This window comes from Tasmannia lanceolata, unplaced genomic scaffold (genome assembly GCF_043159265.1).
Source record: "Tasmannia lanceolata isolate RefF3 unplaced genomic scaffold, GAP_Taslan_0.1 ptg000006l, whole genome shotgun sequence".
Taxonomy (NCBI): domain Eukaryota; kingdom Viridiplantae; phylum Streptophyta; class Magnoliopsida; order Canellales; family Winteraceae; genus Tasmannia; species Tasmannia lanceolata.
In genome coordinates, this window is record NW_027518683.1 from 13,828,068 (window position 1) to 13,855,686 (window position 27,619).

Below are 27,619 nucleotides of genomic sequence, written 5' to 3' on the forward strand. Positions count from 1 at the left end.
TACTGATCACCTCAAGCGGATCAAGTTTTCTAAGGCCCCTTTCGTTTTGGATTTTGAGAATCGATTTTGCATCCAGAACTGATTATTGGATATACAAGCACGATTAATTTTGAGTCCAATAATCAGTTTTGGACTCAAACTTGGTTCTCAAAATCCAAAACGAACAGGGCCTAAACAATTCCAACGTCCTTTCAGATTAAGACCCAGTTTGTTTTGGATTTTGAGAACCTACTGTGAGTCTCGTCTACCTTTAATTTCGGATCCAATAATAAGTTCTGGAGTCACAATCGGTTCCCAAAATCCAACACAAACATGGCATAAGGGAAATGTTAGGACGACACAGGCAGTACAGGACTGTCTAGAACACCATCAATAGTTCCCATATTTACTAAAGCAAGGGTATGTTATAATTATTTCTTGGTAAGCCAGGCATAACAGACAGATAAAAATAGATATTTGAATACAAAATATGGATATGATTTTGAGTGATTCAACTTCGTGATAATACAGAGAAGCTCAAGATACACAAAAAAATGGATTGCGGTATGATAGGGAAAAGAACAGAATGATCAAAATACAGAAGAGGGCAAGAGAAATCATACCATATCTCCTGCCTCTGTGATGATATGTGGTTTATCCGATTCTTCGGAAGACAAACAGTGAGCCCCTTGATCCCTTTCCTAATCTAATTTTCTCATCCACATAGGTGATCTCCAGTTTAACCTCACTCTCACCACCATACTGGAACTCCAATGCCCCTACCTTCAGTTGTGGAGGCTCAAATACAACTTGAATCCATTTATCATCCAATACTATAAGCTTACCTAAATAACATTAAACAGAAGAAATCAACCTGATATCCAGATTTGTTGCATACATGTGCATTGTATATCCAACAATCTAGGTATATATATTAAGAAAATTAGATAGCCTATGGCCGTTGATATACGGGAAGCAATCTTGTATAGTTTGCATTTGAATTTGATATATACTTAAAAAGAAGCTACTTCCCAAATGTTTGTTTTATTAAAAGATTCACAGTTTCTTGTGTGAGAAGGAATATATGAGGCATAAATTTCTACTAGTATGAAATGTTCAAACCATATTTTACCCTAGCTAAGGCATACCTTTCAAGGAAACCTCTCCATCAAGGAAGCCAAATGCAGAAAAAGACACCTTGTTTCTCACAGTCTCTGGAGCTTCAACAACCTGCACCATTTCATTTGCTTTGAAAACAAGACGACCCAATGCACTCCGGTAACCGCCTCCAGGTGATGTTGGCACCGAGCAGTAAACCACATCCCACTCTAGTAACAGTCAATACACACCAAATGTAAGATGATAATCTTTTTTGTCTGGGGAGATATGCCCAAAGTTCAGAAAGTTTTAGGAATGGTAGGATTTGATAAGGCATTTTGAAGATGCCAGATGATATAGCACTTGCAACATCCCTGATCTAGCAAATTCTAACACTTGGGAATTTAAAAGAAACATGTAAGGTAGAAGTTTGGAAAGAAATGTAAAAAAAAGGCATGTTTGGTTGAAGGACAAGTCTGGCCCAGACAGACATATTCCAATGTAAACTATTATCCAGTGTTCACGGCTCTTATTCATGGAACATGCTTACCCTGGACATTTTGAGGATAAGTTTATCGGTATATCATGGAACACGCTTAGCCTGGACATTTTGAAGATAAGTGTATCTGTATATCAGCATACATATATGCACTTATCCACTGCATGTAGGATACACAAAGATGTACATACACATAGATATACATATGTATATACACAGATACATATTATATATACACGTGTGGTAAAAAAGTCAGAAACTCAGAGAAATCAAGTTGATGCGAGTCAGCTCTATCGAGTCAGTCAAGAGGATTAGAAACTAAGACGGATAAAAGCTAGGAAACTCGACTCAACTCAAAAGCAAGTTGATACGAGTTACTTTATGGAGGATTAGAAATTAAGATGAATATTTTTAGGCTACATATGCACGGCCATGCTTTGATAATGGGGCAAGCTCACTTGTTTTATTAGCAAGTTTGGCCCATAAAAAGGCAAGTTTGCCTTATTATCAAAATACGATCGTGCTGATATCGGTAGCCTTTTTTTTATTTATTAGAATACATCATTAAGTCATTTTATAACTTGTTTGGACTTTTTCTTGATTCAATCATTGTCAGTCAAGTTTCCAGGCAAAGTTCTTAGCTGATGAGTAGAAATCCAGTAGCACTATATGTACGGGGTTTGCCTCCAAAAATAAGCAAACAATTACAGGCTCATGGGTGGTTTTATGTGTTGTGACGGCAAATGGATGGATTCATTATCTTATGGAAAATTCGATGTCCTTAATGATTAGGAATGTATACATGGAATTAGAAGTCATACTTAGAATTTACCTTCAAATATCATCATGGATTAAATGGGTTAATTACTGGATAGTTTTATTTTTTATTTAAAGCAAAGGGATTTTACTAAGGACTGCTATTTCCTTTGAAATCCAAATATAAGCGCTCGGTGTTTTATAGGTCTATTAAGTGTTTCAAAATGCGGCCAAAGAAAATCCTAGTCAAAGGAGTTTTTATTGACTTTGTAAGGCAAAATGCATAACGTGGCCAGGAAAAAATGCGGAACGAGTCCAAGGCAAAAGGGAGTCGACTCGGGGGAGTTTTGAAACTATGGGTCTATTGGTACTTTTATTTGCTTTTCTTGAAAGCAAGAACATATTTTCGTATCTGAAGAAATATTTAATGTTCTCACTCAGCAATTAGAAACTCATTAATAGTCATACATAGTGATCAAAATATGCTTATTGGGTATTACCTCCGAATATAAGCGGGCATTTTACAGGCTCATCAACACAGTACTTTGCTAACTGCTGTGCCACCTCAGCCACCTCCTTATGCCCTTCTTTAGTTAACAAAACTCCTCTATCAGTTTCTTTCACCTAAATAAGCAAGTACACTACATTTCCATGATGGCATTAAGGAAATTTGAACAAACAGGTAGCAATTTTTATAAACAAGAAAAATTTCCCAGTCTTCTACGCAATAAACAACAGGTTGGGACACATTCGCAAGAAATGTTTTTTCTTGCCATCCAAACAGGGCCTTAGAATCCTCATTTCCTTTCAAGGCACATTCGCAAAACACATCATTCGACTTCTAATGCTTTAGAAATCAACAAACAAGAGAATATAAAATCAGACAAAACACGAACACGACTCTAAAAACCTTCCAACTGAAAACAATAAATCGCCATTCTTTTCACTATCTAATCGTAAAACATCAAAATATAACCCTCTAATCCTGTCCAAATGAGCAAAAAAAGAGGGAAAAAAATCACCATTGGAGGGTTTGGAAAAGAAATTGAGGAAGAAAATGTTTGAAACCTTGGATAGAATCGACGAAACGAGATCCTCTGGACTGGTGCGGATCTGCTGGGTAGAGATTGAGGCGCAGATTTTGAATCGGCCATGGTGAGATTGAAAAAGAGGGAGAGAGAACATGAAATTGTTTTTTGAGAATTTGGGAGAGAAAATTAGGGTTTTGGATTTGGGGATTTCGGGGCCTCTGAATGTGGAGAAGAGAGTGAGGGAAGAAGCCATCAAAGAAATCGAAGTGAATTGATTCGATTCGTAACTTATCCTTCTGCCTTTTATGTGTTGCGAGATTGAAAAACGGACTACTGGTTTATATGCTCCCACGTAAGCATGGGAAATCGCAGTGGGACCCACTTAAAATTTGATGATCTAAAATTGCCAACGGGGGACATCAAAATACGAGAATTGCCAACAGGGGACATACTTTTGAAAACTTATTAGAGAGGGACTAAATGAGGGTTATCAAGTCTCTAAAAGGGTGTTATCAAACTCTCTCTTTTTTACAATTTTTCAAGAGTGTGTCCCCTGTTAGCAATTCTCGTATTTTGATGTCCCCCATTGGCAATTTTTCCATTAATTTATTTTAATCTACCACGCAAGCATCATACGTGCGGCTGTTATTAAGTGATGATCAACGTTGGCAGAACATTACTAATTTTGATGATAGAACTAACTCATCTTGTCTTATATTATTGAACCATTCCCAAAAAGCTCTCAAATAAAAAGGACAAGGTGAGTTAGCCCCATTATGAAAACATTGTATTGCAAATATCAGTAGCCGTTTGGAATCTTCCTTTTGCTTGCGAACAATTTCAAGTCCTTTCCGTTTGGTTGCCGGTTAAATTTTGGTCCCAGGAAGTGTTAGTTAAATTTTGGTCTCATCCCATGTTTGGTTGCCTTTTAGCACTAGGTTTTTTTTAATCCCATCCCAAGATAACCCCAGGAACAAAAATAAACTCAGGAACCAAAAATAAGTTTGAGAAGAATTTTTTTCTACCCAACAGTTCAAGCAACCAAACAAAGGTTTTTTTTTTTCCCACCATAATCCGGTCAACCAAACATGGGATTTTTATTTTACCAGGATACTTCTAGGACTTTTTTTTTCCCACCTATCTCCCACGGTATTTTTTTCTCCCACATAACTCCTAGGAACAAAAAAAAACCCGGCAACCAAACTATTAGAAACAATGAATAATGACATGTGCCCCTTAAGATGTACTCATCTAACTAGTGCCTTTGATCTAACAAACAACTAGAGGCATGAAACATCTAGGACTAAGTAATTCATACAACCCTATAAATCGTCATTTAACTAGCACAGAAAATAATATTATTATACACATAATCTTCATTTAAGTGCGACTTTAGTGGGTCTAACCTTGATCTTGCCCTGAACAAAATACCCATAATATACAGATAAAGTGCTTTAAATTTCTAAAATTGTCATGGGAAAACAATAATAGGAGCTGTTGGGATTGATTCATGCTTAGGAAAACATTCCCACCCACTATCCTTGGTGCACGACACAGTAAAATGCTTAGGAACCCAAGACTCTCCTTTCGAGTTTCTTTCTCTCCCTAGTTTCCTTTCCTTTTCTTCTATGTTTCTCTTTGCTTCTCTGGCCTTCTCCCACTCCTTGTTCATTATACCTTTGCCCACTTCACTCCAAACCAGAGCTGATTCACTAGGCAATACACCCTGCACCAAAACCTTGAAACCCTTACCTTCAATCTCATAAACATAATAAAAATCACATAAACAAGAGAGATATTACCTTTTTATTTTCTAGGATAGGAGTTTTCAATTTGGATATGGCTTCCTTTGCATTGTATAATGAACTAATTTTCCCGCTATGGACGTCCTTCAATGTAACAATTCTGCAATTCAAAATACTTTTAACAACAACAACATATGAAAGTGATATTTCCACCATGCTTGTCAGCATTTAGACCTCTTTAGTTTGTCTTTCCTGAAGTGACCATATTTAAAAGAAAATAATGCATTATGAGGGAGACAAAGAAACAGGGTGGAAATGATAGGCACTATTGCACTTAGGTTGTGTTTGGTTGCCTCACTTAGGTTGTGCTTGGTTCCACTTCCTCATCTTAATTAAGAGGGATTCCACCCCACGAATTGCAACCAAATGTAGCCACAGAGAAAATGATTTTGGTATAGAATGTGTTGAGAAAACCCAAAGAAGAAGCACTCTTCTCTCTCCCTTATTATATTAGGAAACTATGGTGGTGGGAATCAAGGCAACATTCCCAACAGAATGTTATCAAAATGGTTTTACCTGTCCCAATGTCCATCGACCTCGTAAATCGTCTTGAGCGATGAAGAATTGAAGATCTTTCCCTTAACAGACCTGGAAGTTCCTCCAAAACCAAGAAATGAAGGGCCTTTGTAATGTAAGTCCGCTTCGAAGCCCGAATCTTTACATAGGATTCTGACATTTCCAACCCAATCAGCCCCTGGAACTGGAAAGAACCTCATGAGAAGATTAGGCATATTCATTTCGTAAATCTCGCTAAAATTCAATAGCTTGAGCTGCCTTTTCCCATGAACAACAGCTTCAACTGAAGTACCTAAGAAAAAAATATATAAAAAATGGGAACTTAAGAAAAATGGAAATGAGTTTAAATTGATCCTGAATTTTAGACAGCTTCTTTTTGTATTTTCAAGACAGAATCAAGATGATGAAATCAAACCGATTGCTTGATATTAAAACACGTAATGGGTGGGATTTAAATAGATGGTTGAATATAAATTGATTAATGGTCCAGATTGCAGGAAAGTCACTTAACATTTGTTTAACTAAAGGAAGAGAAAGCTTTAAAGTAATATAATCTAATAAAAATGTGTTAAATTGGTTAAAAAACAGTAAGGGTATTTTGGTAGTTTACACCAAAAAACTTGAGCAACCTACCATGGTACCTGGGGATTGGATATTGGCACCAAATTAGCTCCACATTTTCCTTCTCATCAGTTGCATGGAGTGCAGTGACTGGTGGGTGATGTGAAACCTGAGAGAAAGAGAGAAAGCAACTTATTAGCCTTAAATTAAATTAATAAGAGTTTAAAACTTAGGGCGTGTTTGGCAAACATGAAAAAAATATTCCATGGAATAATTTTTTCATGGTTGCAAGACATGTCCTTAAATTATTAGACTTCCTTTTGTTCCTTCTAATAGAGCTATATAATTGGGTTTTATCTATCTAAACCTTCATACATGTGGGGACCACCATTTATAAGTAGGTATTGGTCCCCAAATGTGACAACTGCATGATCCATTTGTTGTTAACAAGAATTTATATGATGGGTGGCCGTGAAAACACGTGAAGTCTAAAAAAAGTAGGTACGGCCCACTTTTTTTGATGATCCAAACCGTTCATCTGTTTGGGCACAATGTAAATAGCTTGTGCCCCAAAAATCATTTCCATAGGATGTTCCTAACCCTCTGATCTGTAGAAGATTCCATACATGATTTTTGGAAATCTCCATATTCGGATCAGTTCAGATCGGAGGGTTAGGATCATCCTATGGAAATGATTTTGGGGCACAACCTATTTACGTTGTGCCCAAACAGATGAACGGTTTGGATCATCAAAAAAAGTGGGCCGTACCTACTTTTTTAGACTTCACGTGATTTCACGGCCACCCATCATATAAATTCTCTGTTGTTAACAACCATGAAAATTAAAATTCCACATATATATAATTACACAAAACCTACCTCATCTGGTGTGACTAGTAAGTTGATTACCTGTTCAATTAGAACATTGAGGGTTCCCCGAGACACGTGATGAGTCTCCCCGAGAATGGGATTAAAAGGCGCTAAACCGAAAATAACCGGTCGAGTGGTAGATATGCTCCAAGCCACCACATCCTTGAATCTGTCGAGAGAAGTCTTTCCTCTTGCACATCTACTCAATATATCTTCACCAGTGCAATACACAGCTTCCCCATAGCATTGAAGCTGTGACTTGGGCATGTTGAACATAGGAGGAAGCTACATTTGCGAAAAAAAAGGAAGAACTTACCATCATAAAATAATAAATACAATGTATACTTTCTACAGGGTTAATTAAAATTGATTTGCTAAGTTTGGAGCAGAAGGGGTGAACCGACCGACCCATACGGCCACACCACTTAATAAAATCTTAAAATCCTCTCTCTCTCTCTCTGGAAAGCCATTTCACGGCTCACTTTTGCAGAAGACAACTGACACCTCACATGAATTACATAAATAAGACAAAATCTGCTAAAAAGTGTGCATGTAGCTGTTGTCTCTTGCAAAAGTGAGCAGCGACATGGCTTCCGCGGAATTGCCTAGAGAGAGAGAGAGAGAGCAAATGAACTTAACCTAAGGCACAACTTTGGCAAATAATTCATCAATTTCTTATGTAATATTTTTAAACCACATTAGAAATTCACATTTTTTAGAAAAGATATCGCCGTAAAAATTGACCTTACAACTAAATTTAGAAAACACATGCACTTATCTTATTTCTTAAATTAAACCCAAACTTTCTAAATTAAGGAACAACTTTAAAAGAAATAATGTAGAGAGAGAGAGAGAGAGGGAGCCCAATCTACACTTCAAATGGGAGAGATAGGTGGAAAGGAGGGTATTTTCATAATTTTAAAAAACCACATTTTGTTCTCTGTGGCTACTTGGCTTTACTGGCATTAAAAGTCAAACCGGGTGTCCCAAGTAATGAAAAGGGGTGAATATATCAGCTCCCTAATATTCCCCATTATGAAAATAGGAAATTTCACTAGAATTCTCCACAAAAAAAATAGAATTCTCTAATTTGAAATGCACCGTCAAAGTTGGTTGATGAATATACCCTAGAGTTGATGTCGAATGTTAGTTGATAATGGGTGATACTGATTGGTAAAGAATGCTTCTCTTTTATTGGAACAAAGAGTGCTTATAAAAGTCAATGGATCTTAGCAAATCATAGCCTCAATGTGGCAAGATAATACTGAGGCTTCGATCGGCGTTTTTATAGATTGTATGAAAATAGGTTACTTGTATGGACCAGTGCCACAATGGGCAAAAATGGGCCTCGATGGGCAAGACATTATTAGGACTGTCAATCGGGTCGAGCTTGGGTGGGCCTGAGGTGCTCAAGCTCAGGCCATGTCTATACAACGGGCTTCGGGCCGAGTTCGAGCCTGACTAAATTAGAAAATTTGCTTGCCCAAGCTCAACCCAAACTCCACAACGGGCTTCGGGCCGAGTTCGGGCTTGCCCATCACCTCTTATTTTCTGTACGAGAAAAGACTAAGCCAAGCACAGAAAAGCCAATTTCATAGAAAGCCATTAAACTTGTTGGCTTTGGCATGTGAGAAAAGCCACACTGATTGATTTTTTGCCAGATTTTGTCTTAGTCATTTAATAAATCTGAGGTCGAACTATAGCCTATAGGATATGATGATCCAAACCGTTCATATGGAGTGAGCTGAAGAGGGGCAAAATAAAAAAAGAAAAAAACCTATTTAATGTTGAACAATAGCATATAGGATATTAATGTTTAAGTAACCTATTTAATTAATATCTACTGATTTTTAAGGGCATAAAAAATCTTGAAAAATTATATAGTAAATATATTATCGACCCTTGATCAAGCTCAGCCCAAATTAGAGTTCGGGCTTCAACTTTTGACCAAGCTTGGTTTGGCTTGTTCTCATTTTAATTATGGGCGGGCTTTTAGCGGGCCGAACGGGCTGGCTTCGAGCTTGCCCATCCCGATTGACAGTCCTGGACATTATGTATCGGCTGGTTATCGATCCTTGTCGGATAAGAAGCTACTCTCCAACCTCAACTGCGCAATAAATTCATGCACACACCACAAACAAGGTACCTCAACTCAAATCAACAAAAAAGGTACTCGACTTAGGAAGTGGAAAGAAGAGAGACAATGGACGGCTAAGGATAATCGCAACAATACCAATGATATGGAAAAGGCACCCATGGACTCAAAGAAATGTAGACGTTGTAAGAAATTTTTTAAGGAGTGTTGATATCAAATTTGCAGTAGTCACATGTGGTAAATAGAAAAACATACGCTTCTTTACTTATTTTTTCAGTAATCCTTCCAAACATTTCCAGATTTCTCGGAACTCTTATTTAATTATTTCCTAATCAGAACTTTGTAACTATGAGATGGAACATAACTGTCCACCCTATTAGTTAAATCTTTGAAAAGCAAAATAATCCTAAGATTTCCGATCAATTGGTTTGGGATCGTCTGATCAAGCACGTTAGGTGCTGGCAGATCATAAGAACGGTCCTGATCAGCCATTCAAATAAAAAAAATGAACGGTAATGATCAGTTGATCACCATACACATGCAGTAGGCTTCCAATCAAATATTAAAACAAGGAAAGAAAAAGAAATAAGACTTACCTGAAAACGAGTGAGATCTGATCCTGGACGTACATTACTGAATAGGCTGAGAATACGCTGAATAATATTAGGAGTTCTGTGCTCAGCGCTGAATCCTCCTTCCAATGACATAGGGGGGGTAAGAAGCACCCCCATCTCTTCACCCTTCTCTTCGCTAACCTGCGCCACCCCAAAACTAAGTTTCTTTAGAAAATGATATCCGAACTCCCTTGTTTAGTAGCGGCACTCTGAACTATATTTTTTGGTTAGGAAAATGATATTTCCACCCTTTTTCCCAGCGTTCTGATCCTCTCTGATTTCCGTTTTGGGTAGGGCTGCAAATGAACCGAGCCGGATCACAAACATGTTTGGGTTCGGCTCATTAAAAGCTCGGCTCGGGCTCGTTCGTTTACTAAACGAGCTGAGCCGAGCCAAGCTCGAGCTTTGTTGAATTTTGGTGAGCCGAACACGAGCCAAGAAAAAAAAAAGCTCATCACGAACACGAGCCGAGCCTCAAACTAAGCGAGCCGAGCACGGAAACCCCAATGTTCGGCTCGGCTCGGCTCGTTTGCAGCCCTAGTTTTGGGAACTGTAAAAGCCTCTCTTTGCTAATCCAAAATGATATTTCCACCCCCAGCAATGCCAACAATGCCGGTCCCTTTAAAGATATTATTTTCAGAAAACGAAAAGCAAAAGATTGTGAAAATGCAGTCAAAATAATGAGTTTTTATGCCGTGTAAGCCCTTATAGTCACGTATTTTTTTCAAAAAGTACTGCAAGACCACGCTATAGGATAATGCAAACCGTGCATGTGATGGGCCAGAACGTAAATAAGTTGTGCCAAAAAAAATCATTTCTATTGGAGGATCCAAACCATGCATGTGATGAGCTACAAAAAATCATTTCTATAGGATGATCCCAACCCTCCGATCTACTGATGAACTGCATATTATGGGAGTTTTTATATGGTGCCCGACCGTCATGTAACATGTTACTGGTATCGAGCTTGATATTTGATCCAACTGCAGACCACTTTTTAAGAGGCTTCTGTATGATCAAATATCAAGGATGGTACTTCCATCGTACCACTTACAAGGGACATGACGGTCGGGCATCATATAATTTCTCATATTATGGAAACCTCTATAGATCAGAAGGGCCGGGATAGTCCTATGGAAATGGTTTATGGGGAACAGCCTATTTACGTTGTGTTCCATCACATGGACAGTTCGGATCATCCTATAGCCTGGTCCGTCCCTCCTTTTTTTTTTTTTTTTGAAAAATAAGGGACTATAAGGGCGTACAGACTTACACCATGTAAAAGACTAAAAATGGAGTGCAATTGAAGGGCGTGCCCATATCATTTTAATATTTTTCTGAATAGACTTGTACAAATGGTAGGAGCGTACAAAAAAATGTCCAAGCCCACGATAGATTTTCACCTGAAACCATAGTAAGGGAAGAAAAAAGAAAAAGAAAAAGAAAAAGAGGACTACCATTGTGTTTTTCTTTTGCGGGAGAGGCAACAGAAAAACACGCTCCTTATCCGATGATTTTGGACACGCTCTGAGCGTTTCAATTCACTATAAACGTTTGTTACTTCGAAGATGCCTTCAGGATTTAATAAGAGGAGGACGCAACAGTTCGACGTAAGTTTCAAACTGCTAGTGTTTTATGGCCACGCGTACGGTTGCTTTTAATTATCGTACTTTTCGAAAGGCCAGTATTTTATGGCCACGTGTCTGGTTGCTTTTCATCTTCTTGGGACGCTCTCTACCTTTGCTTTGCTTTGATTATTTTGATCTTTCTATTAATTATAAGTCGTCGTTGTGGGTGAAATATTAATGGCCTTTGTCGTGCTCGTAGTCAGATAAACCCCAACTATCAGTTGAGGTGTCCATTCCCTTATAACCCATACCATCTATTTCACTCATCCGATGTGGGACTATTTGTTTTTGCGTCGCCTCTTTCCATTCGATACTATTCATAGTTTGTCATTGAACGTGAATGTGCAAAAACGATTTAAGAGGCAATGGTTAAGATTTAAAGATAGAGAAGTATATGTTATTGTATGCCAAGATTGCTTGATTTTACATGAATTTTCAGGCAATAGAACATCGAAAGAGCAATGAGCACACTTAGAAAGGGATATATACAATACACTTAGGCCATGTTTGGCTGCCATGGAAAAATATTCCAAACAATATTTGTGGGCCAGGCTAGTTGTAAGAGAAGCGAGGGAGATGTGACTTGAGATGGTGGGAGTGAGGGGAGCTCACGCTCTTAAAACCAGGAAAACCAAATACCTAAAAATAGGTATTTTTTCCACCCCTTTTGATTACTTGGGACACCTGGCAGAAGTGTACGTGGCAATCAGCCCCATTGAATACTTGTGACGTGAAGTACATCAGTCTCTCTGCAGTCATTGATACATTGCTGTTGGGTGTCCCAAGTAATCAAAAGGGGCGGATATATCACTTCCCTTTTTAAAAAGGTTTTAGAGATTTGAGATCTAAATCTCTACTCTTGCCACTCCAAGTCCCTCCCTCCCCTTTCTTCTCACCTACTCTCACACAGTTGGACCCATGAATATATATTTGATGGAATAATTTTTCATGGTTGCCAAATGTTGGGACGGAGGGTAGAACTCACCCTTAAAAGCTAGCCATTAAGGGGAGGGTGCCCAAGCCCTTATAAGCCCATCCACATACACTCACTTTTCCGATGTGGGATCTTTGCTTTTGGGTGGAACCCCCAACAATCTCCCACTCCAGGCCTCCACGCGGACAATATCGCCCCTACATGCGGAGGCAACATGGGAACTACAAGATCTTCGAGAGAGAATTTCACCGCCCTCGAAGGTATACCAGGGTTACCGAGAGGAGTTTCTTTCCATCCTTGAGGGTGCAAAGGAGTTACCACGCTCCGACTCTCTGATACCATTTATTGGGACCCGGGTAGAACTCACCCTTAAAAGCTAGTCATTAAGAAGAACCCGAAGCCTTATAAGCCCATTCACATCACTTTTCCGGTGTGGGATCTTTCATTTTCCGTGGAGCACCCAACACCAAACATGGCTTTGCATGATTATTTGCTGTTCTTGTAAATTACCAAGATTTACTTAATTTTTAAAGAGAGTTGCTGGCAAAGCAGGATTTTGTTTGGAAGATAGAGACAAAATCACATATTGTGGAACTATCACAAAAGACGAGAAAGTGAGCTCGTATCCCCATGAAATGTAGAAAAAAGCTGTCGAAATCACCAAATCGTCCGTCAATTCCACTTTCGTCTTTATTTTCCAAACGAAATCCCGTTTTGTAAGTGTTTTCCATTTTTAAATTACAATAATCACAACATGAACCATTTGATTATCTTGAATCTTATCCATTAAATTTTGTTATGTACCAAATATTGGTGTATTTTTTTTATCAGTCAATGCAAATCATTATTAGAATTTATAAAGGGTAATGATATTGGCAGTAACATGTTTTAATAATTGAGCAAACTTAGCTTGTCTTTTATTATTTAAAAGGAAAAGACAAGCTGAGTTAGTGCACTTACCAAAACATGATAGTGCCAACGCCATTAGCTTAAATGAAATGAAAATGATATCAGCTCGACCATTTTTTAGTAATTGCATTAACTGTGCTCCTCTTTTCTTTTCAAATTGGCTTGTGATAGTTTTTAGGGAACCGTAATAATCTGTGAGAGCTCTTTAAATAATAAAAGTCAAGAATGGTTAGTGCAATTATTAAAGCATGGTTGTGCTGATATCATTTCCCTAAATAAAAATGTCATATAAAAGTGTAATTTGAACTCCTGTACACTATGAATCAGTGTGAGGCGGAATTTCTTCCTCTTTCTTTCTTTCGTTATAGTGATCACCATAGATATTTAATCTACGTAAATTAGACTGAAAGAGTATTAAAAAACGAGTACATTGTTCTGTAAATACTGAAATTTGATGTATTTCCAACTGCCTAGTGCATGATCTTAGCTCAGTACGGTGATACTCCATTCTTTTGAATAATGTTGTGAATTTTAGTTTCCCCTGCTGTTGTTATTTTGTAAGTGTTTGCCCGAATTTCCTTTATGCTGGCATCATGGAAATGTAGTGTGCTTGCTTATTTAGGTGAAAGAAACTGATAGGGGAGTTTTGCTAACTAAAGAAGGGCATAAGGAGGTGGCTGAAGTGGCACAGCAGTTAGTAAAGTACTGTGTTGATGAGCCTGTAAAATGCCCGCTTATACTTGGATTCATAATGGGGCAAACTCGCCTTGTTTTACACTTTTTAACTGGCTGCTGAGAGCTTTTTGGGAATTGTAATAGTCTTTGAGAGCTGGTTGAACAATGTAAAATAAATGAGGTCTCCCCATTAAAAAGCATAGTCGTGCAAATATCAGTAGCCTACAAAAATCCATCTTGGTTTCTAATCCTCTCGACTGACTCGATAAAGGGGACTCGTCTCAACTTGGTTTTGAGTTTGAGTCGAGTTTCTGAGTTTTTTAACGCACGTGCATATCTACATCACTGCGTGCCCTGCACACAGAGGATCCATGGGTAAAAGTTGTGAAAAGCACGAATGTGTTTATGTTTTGTAGTGGCATAAGTTGGGCATGTTGTATATAAGAACAGCACATGCCATGGATGAAACCATCGAGAACAAGACAGACAAAATCATCTTGTTGGAGAAGAACCCTTCTGCCAGCCCCTCTTCAATATGTTAAGGGGAATAGATATAGCCTTGCGTCACTCAAATCCCTTTTTTGCAAATACCGTGCCTCTGATTCCATCTTCATCTGAGTTTTTTTGCATAAGTCTTCTATTTTCTGCTTCTATTTTCCAGGTTATAATGTTGTCTCAAAGATGTCGCTAATAGAGAAACTAGTGTTTACTAAGTTATGTTGTTAAATAATTATCCCGCTTTGATGAAAACTAGTGTATGCTGAGTTATGGTATTAACTCAAAAATCTCCCCCTAATAGAGATAAACTAGTGTTTACTGATTTATAATGTTAACTGAAAGATCTCGAACTTGTGACTAATATCTGTAAGATTTCTCTTGGCTTTAACTTTACTGATGGTTTGTCTATTCGAAATGAGACAATGACTATGCTTTATAAAGGCGCTGATATTTCCCCCCCTTACGGCTGGCTAACATTAAACGTTAGGCTTTAGGGGAGTGATAAATGGGGAGTTGATTTATCCATTTTGGGAGTCGATTTTTCACTCGAGAAAGACACATGAGGAGTCGATTTATCCATTTTGGGAGTCGATTTATCACTCCCTAGGCTTTAACATATATGTCACTTTTTTTTCTTTTTTTCTTTTATGACGTAGTGTGTCCCCACCCCCTTGAATCATGTTAGTGCACGTTTCCCACCTTTAGAGCTCTCTCTCTCTCTCTCTCTCTCTCTCTCTCCACAACAGGAACAGTTGATGGGCCCCCAACATTCCCCTCCTTGGTGCCCAAATCCAACCCACTATGACAATGTACCATCCAGACCATAGGATGATCCAAGCGGTCCATTTGATAGGCCACATCGTAAAAAGGTTGTGTCCCAAAAAACCATTTCCATATGATGATCCTAGCCCTCAGATGTAAAGAGAAATTGCTTATTATGGAAACCTCTATAGATTGGAGGGTCGTGATCATCCTATGCAAATGATTTTGGGGGCAGAACCCATTTAAGTTATGGCCCATCAAATGAACCGCTCGGATCATCATATGGTCTGGACGGTGCACTTCATTTTCAAAAATATGGGTGGGGCCTAAATGTTACTGTACGAACCACACCATAGGAATGATCCAAACCATGGACGGCTTGGATCATCCTATGTTGTGGACGGTATGCTTCAAGTTGAAAAATATCAGTGGGGCCTACGATTGGGCTTAATGTTACTGTACGACCAACTCCATAGGATTATCCAAACCATGAACGGCTTGGATCATCCTATGTTGTGGACGGGCCTTAATGTTACTGTACGACCAACTCCATAGGATGATCCAAACCATTCATTTGATGGGCCACAATGTAAATAGGTTGTGCCCCAAAAATTATTTCCATAGGATGATCACAACCCTATAATATATAGAGGTTGCATAAGATGTAGTTTCTATTTAGATCGGAGGGCTAGGTTCAGCCTATGGAAATGATATTTTGGGACGCAACCTATTTACGTTTAGGGCCCATCAAATGGACAGTCTGGATTACCCTATTTTGGGCCTAAGTTGTTCAAAGATGGGCCCACCAACTGTTCCTGTTTTGTGTGTGTGGAGAGAGAGAGACCGGTCAAATGGTGGGAAACGTGCTGTTGGGGGGGGGGGGATTTAAGTATTGGAGGCTTTGGAAGAGAAATTGAGGCAGAAAAAGTTTGAAACCTTGGAGAGAATCGACGAATGGTGAGATTGAGAAAGAGGGAGATAGAATGGGAAATGGAGATTTGAGGGTTTGGGAGAGAAAATTATGGTTTTGGATTTGGGGGCCTCTGAATGTGGACAAGAGAGTGAGGGACATGAAAGATCTTGGATTGGCAGATGTAATCTTAGGAATTAAGATAATTAGAAATTTAGAAGGGATTGTTTTAACACTCTCATTATGTTGAAAAGATCCTTAGAAAATTTAACAAATTTGATTGTACTCCCTTGAGTGTACCATATGATCCTAGTTCAAAACTTAAGAAAAATACTGGAAAAAGTATATCCCAATTAGAATACTCCAGAATTATAGGCAGTTTAATGTATCTAATGAATTGCACTAGACCAGATATAGCTTACGCAGTTGGTAGGCTAAGCAGATACACTAGTAACCCTAGTCAAGAACATTGGGATGCACTTATCAGGATTTTAAGATATTTGAAAGGCACAATGGAGTTTGGACTCCACTATGGTTGTTATCCCGCTGTATTAGAAGGATATATCGATGCAAATTGGATTTCAGATTCAGAAGAAACTAAATCCACAAGTGGATATGTTTTCAGTTTGGGTGGTGGTGCTGTCGCTTGGAAATCTACCAAGCAGACCTGTAGAGCACGTTCCACCATGGAATCTGAATTTATTGCTTTAGATAAAGCAGGTGAAGAAGCGGAATGGATTAGGAATCTGTTAGCAGATATTCCTCTATGGTGCAAGCCAATTCCAGCTATATCTATTCATTGTGATAGCCAAGCTACAATAGCAAGGGCTAAGAGTAGAACATATAATGGTAAATCCAGACACATACGTCTGAGGCATAATAATGTGAGGCAATTGCTTTTAGATAGAGTGATTGCAATTGACTTTATAAGGTCAGAGAGAAACTTGGCAGATCCACTGACCAAAGGACTAGCTAAAAAGCTAGTGGCTGAAACATCAAGAGGGATGGGGCTAAAGCCTATCAAATAGAATCACCAATAACGGCAACCCAACCTATATGACTGGAGATCCCAAGAACTAGGTTCAATGGGAAAAACAAGTTATTCAAGTGATCGGTGAAAGTACTGTACTTAAATTTTCAAAAAAATGAAAGACTTCTCTTGGCCTATCCCTAAGATGTAAATAGTACTAACTGTAACGATATGGAGGAAGAGCTTTGCTCTGAATGGGTCTATAGCTGTTTATAAGCGGGGTGCGTGGTTACAGGTACCCTTGATGGACTCACCTATATGAGTGTGGAAGTGGGGCCGCTTCATATGAGAATTAAGGCTTGTTCTCTAGAGCGCTCATGAAACAGGACCAGCGCATGGCCGAAATGTGCTACCCCGATAGAACACGGTTACATTGCCGATATCGTGTGTGTAATATATGAAGGTCTATTACTCAATGTTCTTAGTTCAAGACTTAGTTCACTTAGAACTTTAATAGACTCAAATATATAAACACTAAGTGGAGGTTCAAGTCCACAAGACACCTTCACCCATTGCATGATATTTCAAAGTTGCCCATATTTGATTTAATATATTTGATTTGAATTTTGATTGATGTGGGGGATTGTTGGATATTTTAATATTTTTAAAGCTTTAAAAGCCTTGACCGTTTGAATCAAAACCCAAACGGTTTTCTAGCATTTATTATACTTTAATATTATATACGTTTTGCACAATTTGAATTGCTAATTTATTCACTCTTTAATATTTTTAATGTTTCTTTTTTGTAACCTTTTTTGCCATAAAGAGAGAGACGTTGGGGATGGAAGAATAGTTGGCTATATATACTTACTTTGTGTATACAACAATTCATCTGTGTGATTCCTCTTGTGCATACACATATGCACAAAACATAACTTCTTTTTCTCTTGTTCTATCTATCCATTCTTTTATACTTGTATTTTTACAAGTTTCAAGCTTTAAGCATTTGTAAGATTTCTTTTGGGCAAATTGTTCGGCATAAATCGTGTTCGCAAGGTCCGAGCCGGTGCGTGCACACCGTCAAAGACAAGTACAGTGGTGTTGTATCCTGGAGATAGGTCGCAAGAGAACCCGATTGCATACCAAGCGTGGTGGGGGCGATAATCTATCTTAAGGGTAGCGTTATTCCGTAACGTGCCTCTACCACTAAATTCTTCTCAATTTTTCACATATATGCTTTGATCTTTGGTTACGGATTTGCGGTTTACATTCGGGATCATCAAAGGTAACCCTTTCTTTATTTCATTTCAATTAAATATCTCACTAGTTTTGTTGAACTAATCTATTTGACCCATAATTTCCAACATTTAGTGGGTCTAACCTTGATCTTGCCCTGAACAAAATACCCATAATATATAGATAAAGTGCTTTAAATTTCTAAAATTGTCATGGGAAAACAATAATAGGAGCTGTTGGGATTGATTGATGCTTAGGAAAACATTCCCACCCACTATCCTTGGTGCACGACACAGTAAAATGCTTAGGAACCCAAGACTCTCCTTTCGAGTTTCTTTCTCTCCCTAGTTTCCTTTCCTTTTCTTCTATGTTTCTCTTTGCTTCTCTGGCCTTCTCCCACTCCTTGTTCAATATACCTTTGCCCACTTCACTCCAAACCAGAGCTGATTCACTAGGCAATACACCCTGCACCAAAACCTTGAAACCCTTACATTCAATCTCAGAAACATATTAAAAATCACATAAACAAGAGAGAGAAAAAAAGGGCGGCCCAGTGCAGAAGGCTCCTGCCATTGCGGGGTCTGGGGAGGGCTAAAGAGAGATTACCTTTTTATTTTCTAGGATAGGAGTTTTCAATTTGGATATGGCTTCCTTTGCATCATATAATGTACTAATTTTCCCGCTATCGACGTCCTTCAATGTAACAATTCTGCCATTCAAAATACTTTTAGTAATAACAACAACAACAACATATAAAAGTGATATTTCCACCCCGCTATGTCAGCATTTACACATCTTTTGTTTGTCTTTCCTGAAGTGACTACATTTAAAAGAAAATAATGCATTATGAGGGAGACAAAGAAACAGGGTGGAAATGATAGGCACTATTCCACTTAGGTTGTGTTTGGTTGCCTCACTTTCTAATGAAAACAAACGTGTTTTGCCTCACTTGGGTTGTGTTTGGTTCCACTTCCTCATCTTATTTTCAGAGGGATTCCACCCCATGAATTGCAACCAAATGTAGCCATAGAGAAAATGATATATGTATAGGTAATAGGAGATATACACAACTACTCAGTATCTAGGAGATCTTCCACAGCTCATTTCCCCAAAGAATCTCAAGATAGTCTGCCTATTATCTGAAGCATTGATAACAGAGGACAGTGTTTCTAAGCTATAGCTTAGATAAGCTTAGATGTATCTTAGATAAGCTTATCTAAGCTATAGCTCAAAAACACATGTGGCCCCACATTTTTTTGGGGATCCAAAGCATTCATTTGGAAGGCCCTGCCATGGATAGGGTGTGTACCCCTATAGGATCATCCTAACCCAATCAAAGGTGGAGTGGAAAATGGACGATGTTTCTGCCCATTTTTCCCCTCAACAGATGGCATGGTTAGGATGATCTTATAGGGCTGATTTTTGGTACACACCCTATCCATGGAAGGGCCTTCCAAATGAATGCTTTGGATCCCCCAAAAATATGGGACGACATGTGTTTTTGAGCTATAGCTTAGATAAGCTTATCTAAGCTATAGCTTAGGAACACTTTCCTCTTGATAATAACATAAGTAAGTGTATAATCTAAAGATAGTCTTTGGATACATACTATCCAAAGAGAGCAATTTACAATAAACTGAAGAATGTGTATAATAACCTAACCTGATCAGTCATTATATCATAATTAAGTGTTCCTAAATGTGAATGAGTTGAGAAAACCCCAAGAAGAAGCACTCTTCTCTCTCCATTATTATAGGGAAATGATATTTTCACACCCTTAAACGGATAAAATCCCCCCCTTTAATGGTTTCTGTGAGAATGGTTCCCCGCTTGAAGATAAATTCACCCCCTTTAACGTTTTTCTTTGCCTTTAAAACTTAACGAATAACGTTAGGGGAGGGGGAGAAATCAATCCCCTTATTATATTAGGAAACTGTAGTGGTGGGAATCAAGGCAACATTCCAAACAGAATGTTCTCAAAATGGTTTTACCTGTCCCAATGTCCATCGACCTCGTAAACCGTCTTGAGCGATGTAGAATTGAAGATCTTTCCCTTAACAGACCTGGAATTTCCTCCAAAACCAAGAAATGAAGGGCCTTTGTAATATAAGTCCGCTTCGAAGCCCGAATCTTTACATTGGATTCTGACATTTCCGACCCAATCAGCCCCTGGAACTGGAAAGAACCTCATCAGAAGTTTGGGCGTATTCATTTCATAAATCTCGCCAAAATTCAATAGCTTGAGCAGCCTTTTCCCATGAACAACAGCTTCAACTGAAGTACCTGAGAAAAAATTAAGAAAATAAATATAAAAAATGGGAAATTACGGAAATGAGTATTTATCAATTGATCTATTGATGACAATGAGTTTTGTATTTCCAAAATTTCATGTTTTTTCATTGTTTGATTACACATGAATAAAGTAACTCCAGCCACTGATGTTCAAATTTTATAAAGTTTATCATCTCTCTAAATGGTTGAAATTAAAAAAAAATCTTGCGAAAAAAATTTCCTGGAGAAACATTTTTTCTTGCAATCCAAACAGGGCCTAAGGAAATGAAAAATAAGTATTTGTCAAAAGATCTGTTGATGGCAATGACTTTAAATTGATCCTGAATTTTAGACACTTTGTCTTTGTATTGGATATAGACCGTCCTAATGGCGTGGGTCCTATTATGGATGAACCACAAGATGGAAATCAAACCGATTGCTTGATCTTAAAACACCTAATGGGTGTTATTTAAATAGACGGTTGAATATAAATTTATTAATGGTCCAGATTGCAGGAAAATCACTTAACATTTGTTTAACTAAAGGGATAGATAGCTTTAAAGTAATATAATCTAATGAAAATATGTTAAATTGGTTAAAAAACAGTAAGGGTATTCTGGTAGTTTACACCAAAAACTTGAGGAACCTACCATGGTACCTGGGGATTGGATTTTGGCACCAAATTAGCTCCACATTTTCCTTCTCATCAGTTGCATGAAGTGCAGTGACTGGTGGGTGATGTGAAACCTGAGAGAGAGCAACTAATTAGTCTTAAATTAAATTAATTTTTTCATGGTTGCAAGACATGCCCTTAAATGATTAGACTTCCCTTTTCTTTCCCCCTTCTAATAGAGCTATATAATTGGGTTTTATCTAAATTATTAGAATTTCACATGGCTTTCTTATTTAAATCTTCATACATGTGCGGACCACCACTTATAAGTAGGTAATGATCCCCACATGTGACCACTGACTGAATGATCCATTTGTTGTTAACAACCATCAAAATTTAAATTCCATAATATTTACACAAAACCTACCTCATCTGGAGTTATTAGTAAGTTGATTACCTGTTCAATTAGAACATTGAGGGTTCCCCGAGACACGTGATGAGTCTCCCCGAGAATGGGATTAAAAGGCGCTAAACCAAAAATAACCGGTCGAGTGGTAGATATGCTCCAAGCCACCACATCCTTGAATCTGTCGAGAGAAGTCTTTCCTCTTGCACATCTACTCAATATATCTTCACCAGTGCAATACACAGCTTCCCCATAGCATTGAAGCTGTGACTTGGGCATGTTGAACATAGGAGGAAGCTACATTTGCAAAAGAAAGAAAAAAGTTACCATCCTAAAATAATAAGTCTAATGCATACTTTCTACGGGTTTAATTATAATCGATTTCCTAAGTTTGGAGCAGAAGGGGTGAACCGACCGACCTACACGGACACATCACTTAATAAAATCTTAAAATCTCTCTCTCTAGGCAATTTTGCGGAAAGCCATTTCACGGCTAACTTTTGCAGAGGACAACAGACACGTCAGATGAATTAAATAGATGAGACAAAATCTGCTCAAAGGTGAGCCTGTTAGCTGTTGTCTCCTGCAAAAGTGAGCAGAGACATGGCTTCCGTGAAATTGCTTAGAGAGCGCAAATGAACTTCAGCAGCCTGCAATTAAAAAGCATCATATTTCTTAAATTAAACCCAAAATTTCTAAATTAAACACAAATTTGGCAAATAATTCATCAACTTCTTATATAATATTTTTAGGGAGATCATTCCCCTCCCCCCCCCCCCACATGCGCCCGAACGCGAATTGTGTGCAGACTTTAACGCTTTTTTGACGTCAAATCACATTACAATTAAGGGTGGGGCATAATCCTACAGGGGGTGGGCGAAAAATTCATAGTCCTATTTTTAAACCACATTAGAATTTCATATTCTAATAAAAATTGACCTTACAACTAAATTTATAAAACACATGCACTTAACCACCCTTTCATGCTTTATAATGTGGTTCTAATTATAAAAGTAAGCACATATATAGAAACCACTAACCACTAACCACATGATGTAAATAGAAAAACATATACTTCTTTACTAATTTTTTCAGGAATCTTTCCAAAGATTTCCAGATTTGTCGGAACTATTGTCTAATTATTTCCAAATTAGATCTTCGTAACTATGAGATGGAATTTTTGGAAAATAGAAACCTAAGAAAAATGCTCTTTCCAATCAATGGGAATTAGGATTAGGTGGTGGCAGAGCAAATGAACGGTCCTGATCACAATACACATAATATTAAATGCTTGTGATTAGGGCTATACGGAATTTTTTCTATTTTATTTGAATGTTTAAATCTCGATGTCAAAAAATTAAAAACAATAATTGAAAGTAAAGAAAAAGTAACATTGACGGAAAGAAAGTTCACTTTCGACTGGGCTCTCTTCACTTCGTTTCCCTTTCCTTTCCAGGTGACACGACAGAAGGAAAAGAAATCCTGGGAAATTGTCAAGGAAAAGGTTTCGTTTTCCTTGGGAAAGCCACTTTCCGATATATTTAATCGGAAACCAAATCTCGAGTAATTTGAAAAAAATTCAATTTCCACGTATTTTCAGGTTTTAAATAAGAAATTCCGCTCTTTCCGAGAAAAATTATGTTGTCAGGGAAATAAAATGCTGTTTTTCCAGGGAAAACAGCACCACGGAAAAGAAAGAAAAAAGAAAAGAAAAACAAAGACTAACCTGAAAACGGGTGAGATCTGATCCTGGCCGTACATTACTGAATAGGCTGAGAATGCGGTGAATAATATTAGGAGCTCTGTGCTCAGCGCTTAATCCTCCTTCCAATGATAGAGGGGGCGTAAGAAGCACCCCTCTCTCTTCACCGGTCTCTTCGCTAACCTGCGCCACCCCCCCAAAAAACATTCGAAAATTAGACCGTTAATTCTCTTAATTAATTTTGTTTAAGAGTATTTTTTGGGAAGGAAAATGATATTTCCACCCTTTTTTCCTTGTCTAGTAGCACTAGTAAAATGAAGTGGAGCCGTGGAAAATATAGTTATTTTAGGAAAACGAAAACAAAATGGTAGTACTAAAAATGGAATACATTGTAAAAGACTCTGTTTTCTAATATGAAATGATATTTCCACCCTCGGCATATCCGGCTCCTTTAAAGAGGTCGGAATACTTTTCTAGTTTTTCCCTAAAAATAAGATTTTATTTTGAGGAAACGACAAACGAAAGATGGTGAAAATACGGCCCACATTTTAAGAAAGAAGAAACAAAAACAAAAGGTGTCTGAATACTGGAATACATTGCGTATGAAAGGTGTTTGTAGCGAGTTTGCACAAATGGCTGGCGCAATAAATAAATAAAAAACTCCATGCGCACGATAGATTTCCATCTGAAACAAGATGCTACCGGCGCAATTTAGCAGCCGCCGGCACCTAAATCACATCGAGTCGAGCGCCCCGCTCATTTTAGCGAATCTCTTAAACTGCGCCGTAGGAATACCGGAACCACGAGTAGGAGACCATCGTCAGTATCGTGGTGCCGGCTATATTAAGCCTCCACCTCATCCGCGCAGTTTAGCGATCCCCCCTCTCTTAATTTGACAGAAGAACATGCATATAATTATATAATCGAAACCGCTTTTGGGATTCCAAAAGGCGGTTTTTTTATGTTTGGAAACCGCTGTTTGTTTGAAAACGAAAAGAAAGAGGAAGGAAGAGATGAAAAAGAAATACCATTTGGTTTTTTGCGGGAGAGACAACGGAAACGCTTGTAATCGGAATAGAGAGAGAGAGAGAGAGAGAGAGGATTTTTTTGGAGATGGTGAGTGGGTTTTGAATTTTTGATTCAATACAAACGTTTGGAAATTGGAAGATGCTTTCTGAATTTATACTCTGATGAATAGCAATTGCTTAATTTATTTCGGAATCCTTTTTCGATGCTTTTTAGAAAGGCACGCCCATGTATCTAACCGTTGATATGAATAGAAAAGGAAGAAAGACACCTGTAAAACGAGTGGCTGTTTTGGAAATTAAAATTTCAGCGATTTTAAATGACAATAACACCCTCGGTTAAGGGTTCAATTTTCATATAAACGCCGCATGAACTAAAATCAGCCCTATTGCTCTGTTTGGATGCTGATAGATGTTGAGAGGATTTGGAGAAGAAGAAGTCAAAGAGAGATTAAAAAAAGCAAATCAAAAGGAAATCAGCCAACGGGGAGATTGAGAGCAAATCTCCCGAACGTTGTTTGGTTGCGTTAGGAGATGTGAAGGAGGTTTTTTGCCGTATTTTTAAAGATTTTTTTTGGAAAATGTTATCAGCACTACTGTTTTTTTATGAGGGCACTCCTCACTTTATTAAAAGTACGGTATGACCCGCACCATAGGATGATCCAAACCATCCATTAGATGGGCCATAGCGTAAATAGGTTATGCCCCAAAATTATTTCCATAGGTTGATTCTAACCCTCCGATATATAGAGGGTTAGGATGAACCCTCTTGCTATGTTTATTATTTGAGTGTTCTATAAAAACACTCCTTGTGCTTAATGTAAATTATCCAAGATTAATATAATTTTCTATTATTTTACATGGTATCAGAGCATAATGATCCTCTGCCCTGAGCACAACAGAGAGTATTGTCTTCCTCCTTCGGCGGACGGCTGATGTAGCCGTTCGCCCGGCCCAAATCTCTTGACCTTCTTCCGGTCTCTCTTAATAGCTCCACTTGTCAAACCATAAGTCCAGCCCATGTTCCTTCCTTTATAATTCCTAGTTGAATTCCTTTATAAGTCTAGCCTCTAGCCCCACCCTCTTTTTAATGCCCTGTCCTTCTTCTTTTTTTGGCCGATATTTGCTTCATCGTTTTTGTCGCTAATTGATGCCCATCCCTTTGTTTTTCTTTCCTCATCTTTATTGCCCATTCCAATATTGGTCCATCATGACCTATTTCTTGCCCATTCTAGCATTGGTCAATAGTGACCAATTTCCAGAAGGTTTAGTATTCAAAATCGGCCTAAATATGACTCGCCCATTCAGGCTTGAGTCAAATCATGTTCATTGAAGCTCTTCGCGGCTCATCTTTCATGCGGCACATTTTTCAACAACATACGACAGTCATCTTCGGCAATATCGGCAACATACATCACGCGGACATCAATCGTGGCAGTGTGCATCAAAATTTACAAATTTTTGTTTTTCTTTTTGTGGATATCTATTATAATCAAACGTTTATCGATTTTCAATCCATATACGTTTGAGGGGGCATATTAGATAATGAAATCAACTCAAGATCAAATATTCTGAGATTTGAAGATTTGATCTGATTTGGCTATATTGGTTGGTTGGGTTAGATTAGGCAAGTGAATTAGATTAGGATAGTGTCTTTCCATAATTATCTTATTCCCTTGCTATGTTTATCATTTGTGCTCAATAAAAACACTCCTTGTGCTTAATGTAAATTATCTAAGATTAATATAATTTTCTATTATTTTATATAAGCTGCTGTTGGAATGACCTACATGCACGGATATTTTACTTCTTCCTCTTAAGAGATTACATTTTTTTGTTAGGTAAGCAGGATCGAACCTCAGGCTTGAGATACAAAGCCTCGACCATTGAGCCACAGATACACCCACCCAATAGGGCTTTACACCCAAACAGAGGATAGCTAGCTTAGGCTTGAGATACAAAGCCTCGACCATTGAGCCACAGATACACCCACCCAATAGGGCTCTACACCCAAACAGAGGATAGCTAGCTTATCGAAGGATAAAAAAAACGCGGTCTGCTATCCCTGTAGCGGACAAGTCTGAAACAGAAAAGGCGAGCACAGTGTGAGTGCTTGTCGTGGAGACCCAAGTAACCCATTGTTGAGATTAGGGTTGGTGTGGCCTTGAGACTAGAAAGAAGCAAGTACTCCTACCCACAAGATGTATTGTGTGGAGACAAAGTATAGTTGTAGCCTCACGCACTGTCCCTACATGCAATGAAGTCAATCCAACATTCACAATCTTTGACCCCATCCTTAATATTTGATCCAAGGATTATCTATAAGTCACTGTTGCTGATCCAATGATTGTCTATAAGTCGCTGTTGTTGGATCAAATACCAAATCGGCGCCTTTATCGTGCTCCTGGGGACAATATAATTTCACCCTCATTCTATATTATAATGAAGAGTGGGTTAGAGCGATAATGGATCTTACCTTCAATACTATTCATTTTTTGTCATTGAACATGGATACGCTAAAACGACTTGGAGTATGGTTTAGATTGAAAGGAAGAGAAGTATAAATTACTGAATTTTTGGGCCAATAGGAGATCGAAAGCAAGGCTTATCAAGTAGAGCAAGCAGTGTTTGGCCGCCATGAAAAAAAAAATCCATGGAATATTTGTGGGGCAAGTTTTAAGAGAAGGGGGGAGATGAGGTTTGAGATAGTGGGAGTGAGGGGTGAGTGAAAAGCTCTTAAAACAATGAAAACAATAATAAATATGTATTTTATTCAGTAGGTTTTGGAGACTATTGGGATTTATACATCCTAATAGTCTACATTGGGTCTCAAATGAGGGATGTGTGCACTAGATCGAGTGGAACATCAAAAGGAAACCGACATGGTCGTGATCTCCATGTCAAATAGACATCATATCAGTAAAGTTAGAAATATCACCTTTAGATTCATTTATCAAAGTCCTAAAAGAGATCTAGTCTTCAAGGGATATGGGTTGAAAGTAATATGCATTTCAATCAAATAATCTGTCAACCTTGAATCGTAGCTTAGGCCCTGTTCTTTTAAGATTATGACAACAGATTGTGAGTGCCAAACCGATTATGGGACTCAAAATTACATTTAAATTTGAGTCCAATAATCGGTTTGGCACTCACAATCGGTTGTCATAATCTTAAAAGAATAAGGCCTTAGAGATGCGTTGGAATGTAGCTTCTTTAATATATTTTGAGCCAACCTAACATACAAGGGATTTTGACG

The 27,619-nt window shown here is 38.1% G+C and overlaps 3 protein-coding genes and 1 pseudogene across 7 annotated transcripts; 1 reads left to right on the forward strand and 3 right to left on the reverse strand.

Moving 5' to 3' along the window:
* Nucleotides 1–441: 441 nt before the first annotated feature.
* Nucleotides 442–3,648, reverse strand: LOC143879806 (Plastid-lipid associated protein PAP / fibrillin family protein). Its single transcript, XM_077382400.1, has 4 exons — nt 3,401–3,648; nt 2,833–2,956; nt 1,128–1,307; nt 442–824 (listed from the first exon to the last, which is right to left on the reverse strand). Exons 1-4 carry the CDS (start codon nt 3,614–3,616, stop codon nt 634–636), a joined length of 711 nt encoding a protein of 236 aa, XP_077238515.1. The 5' UTR covers nt 3,617–3,648; the 3' UTR covers nt 442–633.
* A 1,013-nt stretch (nt 3,649–4,661) lies between these two features.
* LOC143878404 (oxysterol-binding protein-related protein 4C-like) lies at nt 4,662–11,639 on the reverse strand. Of its 4 annotated transcripts, none has more exons than XM_077380695.1 (7): nt 11,282–11,639; nt 9,807–9,965; nt 7,155–7,400; nt 6,318–6,414; nt 5,685–5,967; nt 5,166–5,268; nt 4,662–5,089 (listed from the first exon to the last, which is right to left on the reverse strand). In XM_077380695.1, exons 1-7 carry the CDS (start codon nt 11,282–11,284, stop codon nt 4,835–4,837), a joined length of 1,146 nt encoding a protein of 381 aa, XP_077236810.1. In that variant the 5' UTR covers nt 11,285–11,639; the 3' UTR covers nt 4,662–4,834. The 4 variants fall into 4 exon arrangements, with proteins under 4 accessions (XP_077236810.1, XP_077236812.1, XP_077236811.1 ...); XM_077380697.1 differs by having other exon boundaries at nt 5,685–5,862; nt 11,282–11,638; XM_077380696.1 differs by having other exon boundaries at nt 5,685–5,868; nt 11,282–11,638.
* A 4,893-nt stretch (nt 11,640–16,532) lies between these two features.
* Nucleotides 16,533–17,168, forward strand: LOC143878745 (secreted RxLR effector protein 161 pseudogene; annotated as a pseudogene).
* Nucleotides 17,169–18,504: 1,336 nt separating this feature from the next.
* Nucleotides 18,505–24,617, reverse strand: LOC143879807 (oxysterol-binding protein-related protein 4C-like). Of its 2 annotated transcripts, none has more exons than XM_077382401.1 (7): nt 24,367–24,617; nt 23,363–23,521; nt 21,688–21,933; nt 21,268–21,364; nt 20,338–20,629; nt 18,953–19,055; nt 18,505–18,823 (listed from the first exon to the last, which is right to left on the reverse strand). In XM_077382401.1, exons 1-7 carry the CDS (start codon nt 24,367–24,369, stop codon nt 18,557–18,559), a joined length of 1,167 nt encoding a protein of 388 aa, XP_077238516.1. In that variant the 5' UTR covers nt 24,370–24,617; the 3' UTR covers nt 18,505–18,556. The 2 variants fall into 2 exon arrangements, with proteins under 2 accessions (XP_077238516.1, XP_077238517.1); XM_077382402.1 differs by having other exon boundaries at nt 18,505–18,811; nt 24,367–24,614.
* Between the last annotated feature and the right edge of the window lie 3,002 nt (nt 24,618–27,619).

Bases quoted from the DNA above. Each gene is read 5' to 3' on its own strand.
- LOC143879806 (XM_077382400.1), bottom strand. From the start codon at position 3,616: ATGGCTTCTTCCCTCACTCTCTTCTCCACATTCAGAGGCCCCGAAATC. The intron at 2,957-3,400 runs GTTTCAAACATT...TTGCTTATTTAG, and splicing joins TTTCGTCGATTCTATCCAAG to GTGAAAGAAACTGATAGAGG. The intron at 825-1,127 runs GTATGCCTTAGC...AATGTTATTTAG, and splicing joins TGGAGAGGTTTCCTTGAAAG to GTAAGCTTATAGTATTGGAT.
- LOC143878404 (XM_077380694.1), bottom strand. The intron at 7,401-9,806 runs GTAAGTCTTATT...TCGCAAATGTAG, and splicing joins CAGATCTCACTCGTTTTCAG to CTTCCTCCTATGTTCAACAT. The intron at 5,977-6,317 runs GTAGGTTGCTCA...TTTTTTTCTTAG, and splicing joins TCCAATCCCCAGGTACCATG to GTACTTCAGTTGAAGCTGTT.
- LOC143879807 (XM_077382401.1), bottom strand. The intron at 21,934-23,362 runs GTTAGTCTTTGT...TTGCAAATGTAG, and splicing joins CAGATCTCACCCGTTTTCAG to CTTCCTCCTATGTTCAACAT. The intron at 18,824-18,952 runs GTAATCTCTCTT...AAGGGTTTCAAG, and splicing joins CTATCCTAGAAAATAAAAAG to GTTTTGGTGCAGGGTGTATT.